Source organism: Parasteatoda tepidariorum, chromosome 9 (assembly GCF_043381705.1).
Source record: "Parasteatoda tepidariorum isolate YZ-2023 chromosome 9, CAS_Ptep_4.0, whole genome shotgun sequence".
Lineage (NCBI taxonomy): Eukaryota > Metazoa > Arthropoda > Arachnida > Araneae > Theridiidae > Parasteatoda > Parasteatoda tepidariorum.
The window spans coordinates 2,334,279-2,351,811 of record NC_092212.1 but is presented as its reverse complement, the minus strand read 5'-3'; the positions used below and the strand labels follow the sequence as shown (position 1 = coordinate 2,351,811).

Here is a 17,533-nt window from a genome sequence, read left to right as displayed (position 1 = left end):
TAATTGCCAAGTTATGTTGGTGATTTGGGTACATAAATTGTAAATTTTTTTCATTGCAAAAATCAAATGTTTAGTACAAAATAAAACATACTTAGTAGTTAAAAATTGATAGTTTGAATTACAGGCATAAAAATGTGAAGGTTTTGTAGCCACTGCATATTCTCTTGATGCAGTTGCCACTCAGTGTAGCAGTGGTAAAGTTCTCTTTTAATGGAGCATTATTTTCTTATAATTAAAAAAAATTAATTATTTTCTAAAAAAATAAATAATCTATATACCGTTTCAAAGAACTGGACGCCATTTTGCAACAAAAAAAAATGCCACACACTTTGAACATAAACCTTTCTCCTTTGAAACCTTCAGTAAAGTGCTGTAATCTATTGTTCTAAATTAATACCCGCGATAGATTCGGGTTGGACAAAGAGATGAAGCAGATCTTATTTGGGTATATAACAATGATACATTAAAAAAAAAAAAAAAAAAAAATTACGCCGACTAATACTCGGGTGAGACATTTTGGAACACCAGTGCTGCGCCTGAGATTATTTCAAGCATGACAGTAAAGAGGTTAATGCTAAAATGACAAATGAAAATGGTTGCTATGAGCATAAATTAGTTTTCAGTATCAAAAAGAAATGAAAAGTAAAGAGATACAGAATGACTATGAATAAGAGGGCAAAACTTTACTGGTGATCGAACACACCTACACAAATGAGCAGTGAGAAATTAAAAGAAAGGGAAAAGATGCTTCAGAAAACTTTTTAGTCACAGAAATACGATTGATGCACAAAGAAATTGTTCGAAAGAAAAATGTGTAATTGTTGTACAAAGAATTGCTCAAAGAGATGCTTAAAAAATACCGATTTGGCACAAAGTTATTTATTAATGCCTGACAAGCATATTCTAAAGTAAGGAAAAGGGACTTACGCTTTTATCTTTATAAATGTATAAGAAATAGTCTTTTAAAACTATCCATCGTTTAGTCCATTGATGAATAGTAGGGAGGAGTCCCTTCCTCTCCTTCTGTCTATAGAGCCAACCTTCACAGTCACCCTCTCCAAGATCTCTACAAGATATACGTCTGTTTCCTGAAAACAATAATATACATATTATCCACAAAAGTTCTCGGCCAATTACCAATCTTATAATGCTACCAATGAATTAAGTAATGGAATCAGTTTATGTACAGTGCATAAAGAATAACTTTTGATTGGATTTTTACACACTAAGACTCAATCGTAATGGTTCCTCAAATATGCTAATTAATTAGTGCAGACAATATTTATAAAATCATAAACCTACTGGTCTCTGAATAAACTTTTTATGAAGGATTCCAATTTATGACCTTCTAAAATATAGCTGTAGTCTTGGATCCCAACAGTTAGGTTGTGAGAGTGGTCCAAATTTCAATGCCTTAATTTTATTTTTTGTGCATTTCACCATATCTCGAGAACTTTTCAAGCGGATCAAATTTTTTCTATATAAAACTCGTCCATCCAAAGATTATTCCATGAAAAATAAAACTTCTAGTATTTATTTCTCATTTTATATAATAATGGTCGAAAAAATATTTTAAGTTACAAAACACACAAAAATGGAGTTTCTCTGAATATACATTTCTTTTTTTCAACGGAATATGATTTCTGACCCCTAAAATATAGATGGGAGCAGCTATTTGGGAAATATAGTTCCAACAGTTGGGTCAGGTGAGAGGTCAAAAGTTTGAATCCCTTTAACTTAAATTTACTTTTGGCGCATTTCACTATTTCAAAATTTTTTTGGATCAAATAAAATTTTTTTTTGCATGTAATTATAAAATGCGTTTATCCAAGACAAAGAATTTTTTTGAATTGTAAGGAATACAAATCTTTGAAATTTTATAACTTAAACTATTAGACTAATTTTTATTTAAGATGAGACTTTTGAACCATTAAGATTGAGTCTAAGTATGTTAAAATAAGATCATTATATCAAAAGTTACTCAGGGTAATCCTCCTTTTTTGACACACTGTAGTAACTCTGAATAGCTTTTCTTTGACCGATAAGAAACGTTAATCATCAAAATAAGGGTATGCAAATTAGGTACTATACTAGAGTAGGCGGAAAAAGTTGAAGTATCTGAAATCTATTGGGCAAAGTAGAAGAAGGAGCTTCAAGAAGAAGGAATTTCAAAAAAGTCAGATATTTAAAATTCGATTCCTCAGGTATTATTCAACCGATTTTTCTCAAATTTTGTATTTTGCCATGTAATATTATATTCAAAATTTATTTTTTGAATTATCTTTGGACAAATGAGTTTTATAATTGAGTGCAAAAAATTTTCATTTCGCTTAAAAAGTTCCAGAGATATAGTGAAATACACAACACTCCTGACTAAACTCTATTTTGCGGATTAGAAATCAAAATCCATTGGAAAAAAGAAATGTTGATTCCGAGGAAGTATGTTTTCATATCTGATTTGGTAACTTAAAGTATTGTCTGCACTTATTGATAAGCATATTTGAGGTCACTCGAACCATTAAGATTGAGTATAGAATGTAAAGATTCAGTTATTAGATCAAAAATTATTAAGGGTGGTGCGTTTATCAGGAATGTGAGTGGTCAGAAAGTAAAAAAGAGGAAATCTAAGAATGAAAGAATATATATATATATATATATATACACACAAAAAAATTTGACGAAAAAAGTGCGATTTTAGCCATGTGATTATAAATCCCGATGATTAATTTTAAAATTGTATGAATATGAAACTCTATATCGAATTTTAAAAAATGCAAAAATACGAATCATGATGTGTAATTTTTCGATCACATAAATACGAATCACAATGCATAATTTTTGATTCGCGTGAATACAAATCACAATGTCTAATTTTTAAAGCACGTATAATTACGAAAATCGACGTTTGATATTACAACAGCAATAGCGAACCACGACATTGGATTTTAAGCTCACGTGAATACGAATCGCTACATAGAGTTTTAAAAGCATATAAATACAAATCGCTATATTGGATTTTTAAATCTCGTAAATAAGAATCGCAATTTACGATATTTAAATCGGCTGAATAAGAATAGCAATGTTCAACTTTCAAATCCGGTAAATATGAAAATCGATGTTTGATAATAAAATCGCTATTTTAAAAATGCATAAATACAAAACGCGATATTGGATTTTCAAATCTCGTAAATAAGAATCATAATGCACGATGTTTAAATAGCATAAATAAGGATCGCAATGCGCAACTTTTAAATCAGATAAATACGAAAATCGATGATTGATATTAAAATCGCGTGAATAACAATCGAGATATTTGCAGAGTCTGGACTTGCGATTTCTAAAAGGCTTGTTAGTATTGTTTTTGTTTAGACCTAATAAATAGAAATTTTCAAGATTAATTGAATGAGCAAATAAATATTTTCACCACAAATCCATGTCTATATATATATATATTTTTTCGTTTGTTTTTGCGCCAGACAGCAGGGTCACGACGTCTGAATTGCGCAAAAACGAGCTATCCGGCGGACGAATAAAAATACGGAAAATCTTATTTTCTGTGTGTAAAAGAGGAGAAAATAGCTAAAATACGGAAGGGTTAGCAGCTAGGACATAGTTTGAATTTTCTGTTTATCCTTGAAAATCGTAAATAAATATGATTATTTTATTTCGAAGACTGAATTTTCAAAAAAAAAAATTCCTCATAAAATATTTTAACTTGTCCAAAAAACAATTTCCGCGGAAATTAGCGGGAAAAATCTGACAAAAAGCGGAAATCCGCGGAAGAATCACATCCCTGGTTTATTTTGTTGCACACTTTACATGATGTACTAAAAGATCTTCTTAAAACTAACTACTTCACAGCAATCCCAGACATTAAAGTATGTTTCACTAGTTAAAATACACTCCTGAAAAATATAGCTTGCCATATAATGAATTTTCATAAAAAATCAGATCTAGTTTTCCAGTGGGTCCCTCCACGTGTACGAGATAATAAAAGGGCTGACGGTTTGGTGAAATCCGGAGTCAAAGATCTATAAGGAATTAAAGAGAACATGAGACCTCTCTCTCTCTGAAAATAATTATCTCATTTGTAATAGTTATTTCACTTTGATAAAGAAACTAGACAAATATCAAGCTCCTGCATATCAGTGGTAAACCATCAAATTTGCTGATGAAATTTTGAAGATTGAGGCATAAAGCGTGATAAATTTACAAATCCACAAAGCATCTCAACAATGCTTTGTAGATTTAGTACTAGTCACCTCAAGGAAATGAGATTTGAAAATGGAATGAAAACTTTAACATCACGGTCAAACTGCAACATCCCAGCATCTTCGAAGCACACCTTGGACTGCCTCAACAAAGTATTTATTCCTAACAAAAATCAATGTTTGCCTCAAAATTTGCCCAATCTTAAGAATCTGGTTTGGAGTTAATCTAAACCATGGGGATAAGTTCCTACACAACCGAATATGCTAGATGAAATAATATTTAGTTTTTAGTAGAAGGGATAATTAGATTCAGTTATTAGATAAAAAGATAAAGATTTTTTTTAAACACGCATGCAAGAAAGATTTTATGATTCAGTAAAATAGGCAAACAGTTATAATTACAAAATAATATATTTTTAAGAATGGACTTACTTCGTTCAGCTAAAGACTTTGGTTTATTTCTCAAAGGTGTTGACTAAAAAAATGCATGAAAAGAAAATATGGCATGAAATATAATGATGTATTAAATATTTTTTTAAAGAAATCCAATGGAAAAATAACTTACAATTTTGTTTTTATCATCTCGGTTACCAGGAACACATCTTTGAGGAACACCACCCACAATTACTACTTGATAACTGCAAATAATTTGAAATGATACATTTTAAACTTCTCAAATACAATTGTTTATTGAGTAATTGTACATGAGTTAACAAAACTAGTCACTTTTGCCATTTCATTAGATTCATTAGATGCCCTGTGAATCGGTCATTCCAATATAGTAACTAAAATATAATTATACTAAAATATAGTTTAAACCATCCTTTAATGTTACCACACACCTTTGAAAAAAAAAAGAGCCACATGACCTCCTTAATCTGTATCCTAGGTGATTGTAGCTTGTGGTCATTTCTAATTTGTGTAATTTTCTTGTCAAAGGATACAATAAATTTATCCATCATACTTTTCCAGTTTGAAAATTTTATACATGTGAGGCTTATTTTCAAATAAATGTTTTTTTTTTCTTTCAGTTATGTGACGCCACAATAGGCATTACAAATATCTTAGCTTTTAAAATTTATTTAATTTCTTAAACGTACTATTTTTTAATCAATCTTAATCCAATTTTAATAAAATTAAACCAATTATTTAATTTTTATTACATTTTATAAAAAGCAGATTTAAAATATTTTATTCTTCTCTAAACAATTAACGTAACAGTTAACTTTTTATTTCCATACTAATGTATAAGATTCATTAATTCCTCGTCACAACAAAATCGAAAACAAAAATCATTTTATAACACTTTATTCCTTACCACAAAAATGTTTCAATTACTTTAAATATACAAATTCTCACAGTTTTTTTGGCGATTCGCCTTTGCCAAATTATTTTCAAATTTAACATTGATTATGGGAGGTCGGCCATGCTATCTTTCTATAAATCACCAACCAGGGATCTCTTCCCATGCTCCTAACTGTCTGTTGGGAACAATTAATTTAATTTCAATTTCTATTGATAGGCGATTAAACTGGGAGGCCTTTGGGTCTCTCAGTCCCAACTGTTGAAATAATCTTAAGAGAAATTCTCGATGTAAAGAGAATGATTTTCTTGATCCCCTTTCTAAGGGATTCCTTTATTTTTATATTTTTGAATGTGGCCATATTCTAATTTAATATTTACTTAATAAATCAATTTTATTCATTTCTATGAGATAAATATTATCTCTACATGATATTCAAATTGGTGGCCAAAAATATGCTTTATACCTTAACTAACCACAGTTGGACTGATCACCCCCATCACTAGTTATATTGACATATGTTATTTATCAAAAAAGGTAGTTCTGAAATAGCGTATTATTTTTAATGCATTTTTACCTACAAAGTATTACATTAAAGGGTACTTTCACATATATTAGGGAGATTTCACACTTTTACGTATGCCTCCATACGTTCCGATACGTAAGATTTTAATCAACAGCGCATGCTCATATTTATTTCAGATGATATGTATTTTTACGTTAAGTTGGCCTGATTAAAGATACAAAGACAAAGCTACAAGCACGTTGGTTATAGCTGATAAATTTTGTTTTCTGTTGATGCCTACCTATGAATTTAAAACATAGACATAGAATGTGGAATTGAAGAAATATATTGACAAAATATAGAAATGAATCGTGTCATATTACAATGGTTGAACGAAGATATCATTTACGTCCATTGCAAATGTTTGTTTTAATCTTGTAGTCGAAGTTAAAATGATATTCCGCTACATTAGCATTTTTAATTTACAGATTTTTGGCGAAATCTATTATTTTCACTTACGTAACTTTGATATTTTTTCACAACCGCATAGGCATTTCACCAGATTGATGCATATGCAGAGAGCGTAATTGCTTAAAATCTTATGCATGGGAGTGTATGAAAGCTCCCTATTACATATATACTTTTTACATATACTATATAACCAATTTTTCTGTTAGTCACTGAATTCTTATAAAAGTACAGCTTCGCTAAAATTGGATGTATTTTTTGAAACTATGAGTTAATATCTACGGCATTTATGTGCACTAGTGGTATAGTGACCACACGTTGCAAAGCATGTTTTCCCCCACTTTGTGGGAAATTTTATTGAGAATCGAATGTACGGCATTTTCAAACAATAATCTGTTAAGGCATAAGAGAGAGAACAAAAAATTGCGAGATTAAGTTCTCTTTGTGTGTAAAAAAAACAGTATTTTCCAAACTTGAGAATATTTTAATTAAACAAATATTGAATTTTACTTTTCGATTTATTAAAAGTACATTTAAAAAGATGTAGCGTGTCTACCACTATCATTATTAAACATCAATTTTCTAGTACAGGGTGCATAGCCAGATTTTTCAACAAAAGATAAGCATTTTTAAGTACTTTTTAAGCTTCCAAAAATTTTTTTTAATCATTTTCCAAAAAAAATAATAATCAGAATTAGAATTTAAGCAGTAATAAAAATTATTTTTTTCTATTGTTTAAAGTTCTTAATTTATAAACATAAAATCAATGAAAGTAAAAAAAACATTTTCAAAAACTTTACATAATCATGATAAAATAACTAGTTTCTGATAAATATTGCAGAGAAAATTATGAAAATCATGCTTTTTTTTGTAATTTAGAGTGACAATCGATACCGCAAGTGAAAATTTCTTATTAAAAGATAGAAAATGAAGCACTTTTTACAAACCCCAAATAAAAAAAGCACCTATAAGGGTTTTTAAGAAACCTAAATAAAAAATTAGCACCTTTAAGCACTTTTTAAAAATGCTATGCACCCTGTAATATGGTATCTAGTCTAGTATGTAAATCTAGACATGCTGACTCTATTCAATCTTGGGGTGATATGGGGGGGATGATCAATCTTAAATGGATGAAGTTTGACATTGTCAAAAGATAATCTACCCACGTTGGTGAATTGCGGAAGTGATCTGAACACTTTGATAGATGGTACATTTGACTTGCTATTTATCTAACAAAAAATTGAGAGATTAAGTTCTCTTTGTGTGTAAAAAAAAAAAAGGGAATAAAATCATTCAAATTCAGATAATATTGAATTAAAATTTCAAATCTAATTGAGCAGAGACCAAACTCAATAGTAGCCTATGACCACCACAATATGAATAAAGCCACAGAGTAATAATAATCAGTGGTCCACCACATCAACAACCACCCTCAATCAAGTGTAAAGGGATAGAACACTGAATCCATTTCTATTCTTGACAAACAAAAAAATTCAACTCCTTTCTGTTATGCAAGTGCAAAATGATGGAAGACTCTTCGAACAATAAAAATTTTGTAATACTTTGCTTTTGAGCCAGGGTGGCTCAGGAGATAGAGCATTCGCCTTCTAATGAGGTAAACTGGGTTCAAATCCCAGCGATGGTGCTCCATGCAAATTCCGCACACAGCTCGCACCAACCATAGGAAAGAGGTTTTCCTCTCCATGTAACGCAAATGCTGTTCCCTCAAAAAGTCCTACATGAAGGCAAATTTCTCCTAATACTTGATCTAGGAATTCACTTGTCTTCTGGATTGAGTACAAAATGACAAGGCTACAGTGTTGAATAATGATAGTCGCAAATCCTAAATTGGGACTGCTGGTCAGTGACGGTTATAAAATAAAATAAAATGCTTTTTTTCATCACAATTCTAATTGTGTTTTTGTTCTTAATTTGCTGCTAATTTGTAGTAATTCTAAGCTTACTCCCTACACTTAAACTATGAAAAAAATATTTTTTTAAATTTTTTTTCCCCATGAGCTAAAATGTGATAATACTAAATATTCTAAAATCAAGCTAATTTCTTTTTATTTTTTCTAATCTAATAGTGACATGTGAATGAACAGGTGAAATCATGCATAGAGTTGTGTATTTTTTTGTAACTGAATTTTCTAAGTACATATTTCAGTTTCATCTTCATGGAATTTAGATTGTCATGGGCAATGGCAGATGAGTAAATTTCAATGAACACATTCATTTTATTGTTTCTAAAGAAATTATTTAATGAAAAAAAAAAACTGTCGGATTTCTATTTAACGAACTTCCATTTTCAGAATTCCTCTATTTTGTAATTTTTTCCTGAGGAACCGAGAACATTTTGGAAATTTCTTCGTAAAATAACTTCCAAATAACGAAGTGAATTTTCTATTTAATGAACTTTTCTTTGAGATCCACTTTTCATATTTCCCAAACTTGTTAATGCATTTTATGGGGGCAATGGCCTTGAATTAATTTTCATTGCCACTTAACTTTAAGGGAAAGCAGTAAAATCTCTTTTCCTATTATACTAATAGCTATTTTAATTATGTCTAGTGTTTATGAATTTAAAAGATGCTTTGTGTTGTTTAAGTATTTTAAAAAGTTATTTTCTATTTAACGAATTTTCCACATAACAAACTTATTATCAGGAATTAGAGACTTCGTTAAATAGAGGTTCGACTGTATGAATGGATAGGTAAAACATGTTGATATATAACAACATCTTTAAGTAAAAATTCGCAACAAATTAATATTAACAAACTAAAGTTCAGAAGAAACAAATTTAGAAATTCAATAAGCCTGAGACCTTTGCAACCATTGTATAGCATAATAAGCAAACAATAATAAAATCACATATTCTTTAAATTTATATTTGTACATCCCCCCCCCCCCTATAAAGTAACAAATTAATCTATTTTTAAAACAGAATAAATGACTGATTAGGCATTTTTTAAAAATGTTAAATAAAAAAAAAAATTCTGAAACACTTTATGATTTCTTCTCGTACAACAAACTGTAATTGTAGGGCATAACATTAATGTTTCCATAGAAATACAGAGCTAATGCATTCTAAGTTATGTGATTTAGCATTTCATCCAAAAGAATCAGGACAAAATGGAAAAAACTAAAAAAAAAACAACACAATATTTTAGAAATAAGTGTTAAAAGAATAGCTTAAATTTTAAAAATTTTATATAAAACATTTTTTCAAATTTTTTTTTTAATAAATTAATTTTTTCATATTCTTTTTTTTAGTTTCATACAGAATTTTAAAATCCAAATATCACATTAAAGTTGAGAGTGGGAGTTCTTTACAGTGCTTGATTATAATAAAAATTAGTATGCTGTTCGTCAATGTGAATCCAACACTATAAAATATGTTTAGTATGAGATTTGTTAATTTAAAGGGACTTGTTATTCAGTAGTTTTTCTTATAATTATAAAATAATGTTTTACTTCATTTATTTATATTGATTTCATAAGCGAGATTTTTTAAATTTATTTCTTATTCCAATGGTTGCTTTTTATTTTTCACTTATTTAAGAATGATATATGCATAAAAATTATTATTTAAGCTAGTTAGAAATTATGAACTGTTTAAAACAAGTGCTTTAACATCTGATGTTTCTTTTTGAAAAAGAGTTTCTTTCACTTGAATTGAAGGGGAACCTATTTTTCCCATTGAAGAAACATTGCTATCCCTGCAAGGAATATACAACAAGTAGAAATTCTGTTTACTTACCTACTCGTGTCTTCAGTCTGCTTCTGCACTTTAACATCCTACAAAAAACAGAGAAACGTGTATAGTAAATCTAATTCCCCCCCCCTGCAGTTAATATGGATAAATATTTCAAATACAATTTAGTATTGCTAATGATTTTTTTAGTATCTTTAAAAAGTCTACTTACGTACTAGCAGAAAATGTTAACTTATAATTTTATTATCATTCCTTTGTTTATTACTGTATTGGGAGCAATTTGCACCATACCAACATGGATTTGCAAATATACATTTGATAATAGTTTATGATAGTTCTACACTTACATAAAAAAAATAAACATTTTTTAAAAAAAACTCAGATTTTTAGGATACAGAAAAATTTTTTTTTTTTCAAAAAAAAATAAAAAAAGGGGAAAAAATAGTCTAAATACTTTAAATTTTTTTATTTGGAAAAGAATCTATTTTTTAAAGAGCAAACAATTACAACTCAACCATAATCAATTAAACAAATTAAAAAAGTTTTGATGCTTTTTATATCAAATATATTAATATTTAAAAGAAATCCACTCTTAAGAGGACACTATATTGTATGAGAAATCCTTCAAGGCAAATTTCCGTTCAACTACCTAAGTAATTTTTAAAAAAAATAGAGCGAGTTCCAATAAAGCAAGAGTGAATCATGAAGTTTCAAATGCTGCAAACATAATTTCTAAAATACAAACAAACTACAGGACCATTCTTAGGATTACGCAATGTGGCAATAATTTATAATTTGTTTGCATTTTGATAATTTGGAAACAATTTTTCTCCAGCATTTGAAACTTTCTTTTGTCTAAATTTTAAAATATCAATGGAGGTGAAACATCATGAAAAGTTATTCTCTGAGGTCGTCTTACACAATTTAAATTAATATGGGAGAACTGAAATAAAAACCAAACGAAATTTCAAAAATTAGCACGCCAGCAAAAATAGTACTTTTTCAGGGGATACACTGCCTTGCTAAAATGCTGGGATTTTTATGAACATGAGTTAAAATTCTTGATGGTCCTGTCAAAAAGTGCAATTCATGATGGTCCAACATCATTTGATGGTTCACCATCATCCCACATTTTCCATTATGTGTTCATGGTTTTTGACATGCCAACAAACTTCAATCAATCTACCAACCAACATTTGATTTCTAAGAAACTATGCTGAAAATTTGCTACTGTTCAACATGAACAAACCATCAGAACAAGTTGCTATTCTAATGTAAGTCCATCGATTGAAAACCATCAAAAATTTTGACTTGAGTAGTCAGTGGTTCAACCAAAGGTCATGAGGTCCCATAATGGAAGACAAAATAAGAATAAATACATAATACTACAAAATTCAAAGATTAAAGTAAAATCCAGGGAAACACAATTATAAATATATAAAAAACCACTTAAGCCAAAAGTACTTAGAATAACACATTAGATCTACAAATTGAAAGTTACAGATAAAATAACTAAAAAAAATTTAAATTGCCAGATTCTTAAAATAACAAAGTTAAACTAAATCATCCCAATGCTGTCCTCTCTTGAAAAAGATTTCAATGTTATCCTCCTTTGAATAAAAATGAAAATATAAATGAATGAATGCATTATGAAAAAATATAATCTAGTGCTGCCATCTATATTTGAACAAAATCCTTTCTTCCCCGCATAGGTCGACTTATGCGCACTTCAATATGGATTGAATTAAGTAAAGTCCTTTAAAACATTTAGAATTAAAAGATTAATTACAAAATTCTAAAGGAAAATTATTATCCAAAGTAATTCTGAAATTATAAATAGCTGTAAGAAAATCTGTTTTATTATTACAAATAGAGTCGTCTTGATCACTTATAAATCATGACTGATGTGTGACTCGTAAGTCACATAATTATGCATTTTAATCTGTGATCCATAAACCATATTCATAAGAATAAGCAGCATGCGATATTTAAATTTTGTCAATATGAGGTTATTTGTAAATTGCAATTATTACAAACCACAAAGCGTACAATGTGTAAATCTGTAAATAAAATTTGCTATTTTTAAGTTGCAAATCTGCGATTATGATAGAAATGCATGATTTAAAAATTGCAACTATATAAAATGTAGTTGAAGTTTACAAATTGAGTGAATACAACTGATGATGAAAGTATTCGTAAAACCTACAAATTGTGAACCATAAATAGAAATAACAAAAATTATTGACTTTGACGTGTCTTCTCCAATAATTTGGATAACACATCTATATAAATTATGATACATCAAAATAGTAAATACAAACTAATAAGAAATCTTCAAAAAAATAATTTCTAAAAATTTAAGAAGTTGGACAAGTGGGAATATTATAAGTTGTAAAACTTACGTTGGCTGCTGGGGAAGACTCCAGCTTCGTGGCTTTTCTCAAAAAGACAGGATCAATATCAGTTTCCTTGTTACCGGCAATTTCATTGGCTAAATCATGAGCACTGGGTCTGCGTCCATGAAACTCCATGCGCTCATGACCCCAATTGTACATCAGAGTGCTTGATCTTTCACCATTTCTACCATCTGTATAAATAAAATACAATATAAAGTTAGTCGAAAATGTAGTAATAAGTAGACAAATAAAATTTCAATAGCTTTTGATTTAACTATCCAATTTTCAAATGTTTGAGACCAATAGATAATAGATTCAGCCAATGAGAAGGCAGAGGATTTTTTAGTGTAAGTTTTCAACTTTTCGAGTAGGGGCAGAGAAGTGGAAGGATTTTTTGGTTGGAATTTGAAGTGAGCCCACAATAAGATTTATATTTCCTCTTTTCAGCTATCGCTACAGCAGTGCAGCTCAAAATATTTATAATTTGTAACTCTTGTAACATTTATAATTTGTAACTTGTCTTTTATAATTGGTAATTTTTTGTATTTCATTGTTTAACTTGATATTAATGTTCTGCTACAAGGTCAAATTCATGTAAAAAATTGTGTTTAATCTTAGAGAAATTAATCAACATTAAGATTATGTAAAATAAATTAAACTACTCATGATTCTTATTTCTAGAAAAACATCATGCTTATATTTCTGGTGGAGGGGATTTAGAATACGCTATAGTTGTTAACTATTAAAAATTTAATCCTAACCGATTTTAACTTCGACTTCACCCTTGCAAAATTTCCAATACATTTCTCAATTCACTATACATCACCCACACACAGATTTACCTCTTTTACTGTTATTCAATTTTGTATCCCTTCAACATTTAAGTGTTATGCAAAACATATTTATCAGTGGTCTATGGACTACTTTACTATCTACGGAAATTCCGCAATCGTCGGACAATATGAATTCTGAATATAAACTAAAACATGTTTTTTTGCATGAATATAAACTAAAACATAATACAATCAACAAAATTTCAAATTATTTCCATACAATACCTGATACACTCAACGAAGAATCACTCTTTTCCAAAGAAATCCTTCTGTCTGCCTCACCTTGATTTATTCCGTTTGAATGTCTAAAATTTTCTTTTTGCATTGGGGAAACATTTGTAGCAAAAGACGCTGAGTCATTCTCTTTACCATCACACGTTTGACCACTTTTGAATGGAAAAGGAGTCCCCTGTTCGATCGAATTGTTGTTAAATTCTTTAAATAAATTATCGGCTAAATTTTCTTTCGACGACGACAAATATCTTTCATGTTCTCCAATCGATATGTTTACCAATTCCGGAGCCTTGGCTTTGCGAGAGGAGTCGTGAGAGATGCTGCGTCCGTAGTGGTCTGTCAATTTTGTAGAAAATATTCCGTTCACCAAATCGTCGATGCTGACGGGGGACTTTAGAATAATGGGTGATGCTCCACTAACTGTCGCCCTTCTTTGAATGCCGGTCGACGTGGTGCTTTCGATTAACCTGTACTGCATGGGGAAATCTTTGGATAGCTGTAGCTGAGTAGAAATTGGTAGAAATGCAGAATCATCATCTTGAAAATCATTTCTATGCAAAAGAACAAAAATTTCATGAATAAGAAAATGAATGAAAATATATTTTAATACCAAGTCAATGTGAAGTGTTAACCCATTCAGACCGAATGGAACATATACATCCCTAAGATTAAACTTTATTCCCCAATGGAAAAACAGATCCCAATTTTGCATGGGTTTTAATGTTTTCAGGGTTCTTTAGGCATTAGGGAATAAAAATGTGACAAAAGAAACTTGGCAACACTCTCATATTCAAAATGATAGACTTCTGTTTGTGAGTAGGTCAGTCAATCTCTTTTAGTTTACATATTTTCTGAATTTTGAGCTAAGTACAACTATATTTTGTGTAAAATAGGTATGTTTGTTCCTATTAAGTAATAATTGTACCTATTTAGAATCAGATTTAGAAAGTTTGACTCATTTTATTTGGTGGGATATAGTGTCCCAATCATTGGGACAATATATCCCAAATGTACTTAATGTATATACCCCAAATGTATATCCCATTAGTGATAAAAATATTAAAAGACAAAATTTTAGTTTTTGTTTCATAACATCAACTTCTGGTTTCGATGACTTCTGGTAAGAATAAATAATTCGATGCACTTATATTTTCCATGCGATATATAAGTATTTTAGCAATATTCAAGAGGACATATTGTCCCAGGAGATTTCTGGGCAAACAGGAAAGTGAAACACTTTAAACTCATAGAATACTTATTTTAATGCTGCAAAAGTCAGGTCGAAAGGATGCAATTAAGTGCGCTGTGCATCATAAAAACTCCACTTCTATACATTACTTAGTTCATAATACAGTAGGGAACCGATTTTCCGGAATGATCGGGACCGTCGCTATTCTGGATAACTGATTTTTCTGGTTTTCTGAATCGCTACAAAAAGCCGTATTTTTTATTGTTAAACCCAACTAAAAGAAAAAAAACATTTGGAAATAATTTGAAAAAAAAAAAGAAAAAATGATGAAGTAATACAGTAATGATTATTTCCAAAATGATGGTAAGGTAAACATCTATCAAAAAAGAAAGAAAAATCCTAAAATCGTATAGGGAAAAAAAACATTTTTTTAAAAAAAATGGTGGGAAAATTTATCGAAGTTCGTTCAGGTTTTTTGGTTTTCTGATTTCCGGATAACGGGTTCTGTACTGTACTAAGAATAAGTTAAATCCACAATATTATTAATACAGAAATGTACAGTCCGTAAAAAAAAAAAAAAAATATCACCCTGAATAACTTTCGTTCTAATGATCGGATTTTCACGAACTAAGTGTTAATCTTAATGGTTCCTGGGGGTGACCTCAAATATGCTAATTAATTAGTGCTAACTATTAATTAAGTTACGAAATCAGANGATAACCTTATTCCTAACTCATGTTTTATAATTCTGAATTGAATGGCGTTAACTGACCTTTCACATTCATTCTCACTTGACTTGACCTCTAAGGGAGAGAGTGGACCATCATCGGGCCAGTTATAACAATTTTTGCTCGTTTTCTTGGATGGTATACGATAAGGACGTAGAATGATGACCTACAAATTAAAAGTCAGTTATAACAATAGCAGATGGAATTCTTGTTATTAGCAAATACAGCAAAATACCGATTATCCAAGTTAACGTGAATGACGACTAACTCGGATAGGGATGATTGGAGGATGATATTTAGTAAAAAAAACTTATTTCTCCTGACAGTGTAGGGAATTAATGATTATTTCTAAAATGATGGTAAAGTAAACATCTCTTAAAAAAGAAAGAAAAAATCCTAAAATCTTACAAGGAAAAAAATTATTATTATTTTTAAATGGCACGAAAATGTATCAAAATTCGTTCCGGTTATCTGGTTTTCCAGATAAGAGGTTCTGTACCGTAGTAGCATTTTGAGTTGACTTTGAAACTCAATGTAACGGGAGACTTCTTGTAATATGCCATACTCGAGCCGTGGTGGTTCACGGGACAGAGCACTCGCCTTCAAAGGTGGTAAACCAGGTTTGAATCCCAGCGATGACTGGCCGAATCGAATTTCCTACTCAGCTTGCATTGACCACAGTGATGACATAAAATATTCTGGGTGGTAGGCGAATCATGGGTTTGAGTCTCCTTGTCGCCACGTTAACCGGGGGAGGCTTTTGTGATTTCCCCCTCCATGTAACGCAGATGGGGGTTAGTTTCCTCAAAAAGTTCTAAATGAAGGTAAATTTATCCTAATACTTAATGCAGGAATTACCTTGTCCTCTAGATTGGTTTCAAAATGAAAAGGCTACCGAGTTCAACATTGGTAGCCGTAAACCTGAAAATCGGGTCGGCTGTCTAACGACGGTTATAAAATATGCCATACTCGTCACATCGATCTATTACTATGTCCAATAAATGGAATCAACAGAGACCTACCCAATAATCTGATTCACATAGGGTTTATTTTCAAAATAAATAAGTAAAATTTAAAAAAAAGGGTTCCAGCTAAGTCTTATTAAAAATGATTTCATAATAGATATAATGAACAAAGTCAAATTTCCATATTAGAAAACCTAAAATACTACTTTTTTTCAGTAATTGTGAAAGACGCATTTGACCAACAGCTCTTTTTAAATTGACAAAGAAGAAATCTCATCTTTGGTCATCGTCTCAACGGAAGAAGTGGTAAAAAATTAATTTAAAAAATATATAAATACAGCATCACCTCTCCGAGCATGTTGATGTGTCGAGGACGTTTTTTCAACGTTAGTTGTAACTCAGTTGAATGTTCAGTCATAGTGGATACTAACTTCTTTTGCTGCCAACCAATCTAAAGAAGTGATAGAAAATAAAATCCAGCAAAATAGTAATGAACGTTTAAAATCAGTCATTTACACAGCAGGCAGTACTATAAAATATTTTATGAGCATTCATTAAGACTATACAATAAAACTATGCATTTTGGGACGAAGTAGTTTTCCTTCATCAGGCAGTTAAACACGACAAGAGGATGATGATAGAAGAAATCAAAGGAATGGGGGATTCAGACAACATAGGTAAGAAGAAAAGATAAAAAGCAAAGCCCGACACCATTAGAGGGATAAGAGTACCGAATTAAAACATCTCCTTTATTTTGAAGATAAATAATTCAAAACCAGATAAATAATTCTAAAACTATTCCCCTTCAAAAGAGAATTAATGTTGCAATTGTGGAATTTGACCTTTAAAAAATTAAGACTTCATAAATAAATTTCATACTGAATACAATTCAGTAGATAATAATATTAAACAAAGTTTATATAACAAACTTGAAATTTTTTTTTTTAGTTTAAACTGCCTCACTTAAAGAACATTTTAGGAGATGT

General features: G+C 30.1%; 1 protein-coding gene across 1 annotated transcript in view; it reads right to left on the bottom strand.

Moving 5' to 3' along the window:
- LOC107455582 (uncharacterized) overlaps nt 1-17,533 on the bottom strand; it is a 51,731-nt gene that overhangs the window by 23,376 nt on the left and 10,822 nt on the right. Inside the window, exons 8-15 of the mRNA XM_043042609.2 lie at nt 16,894-16,998; nt 15,627-15,748; nt 13,657-14,216; nt 12,605-12,789; nt 10,248-10,285; nt 4,777-4,849; nt 4,644-4,686; nt 928-1,088 (exon numbers count right to left, since the gene is read on the bottom strand). Coding sequence (XP_042898543.1) covers nt 928-1,088; nt 4,644-4,686; nt 4,777-4,849; nt 10,248-10,285; nt 12,605-12,789; nt 13,657-14,216; nt 15,627-15,748; nt 16,894-16,998 — 1,287 coding nt within the window. The remainder of the gene's footprint in view (nt 1-927; nt 1,089-4,643; nt 4,687-4,776; nt 4,850-10,247; nt 10,286-12,604; nt 12,790-13,656; nt 14,217-15,626; nt 15,749-16,893; nt 16,999-17,533) is intronic.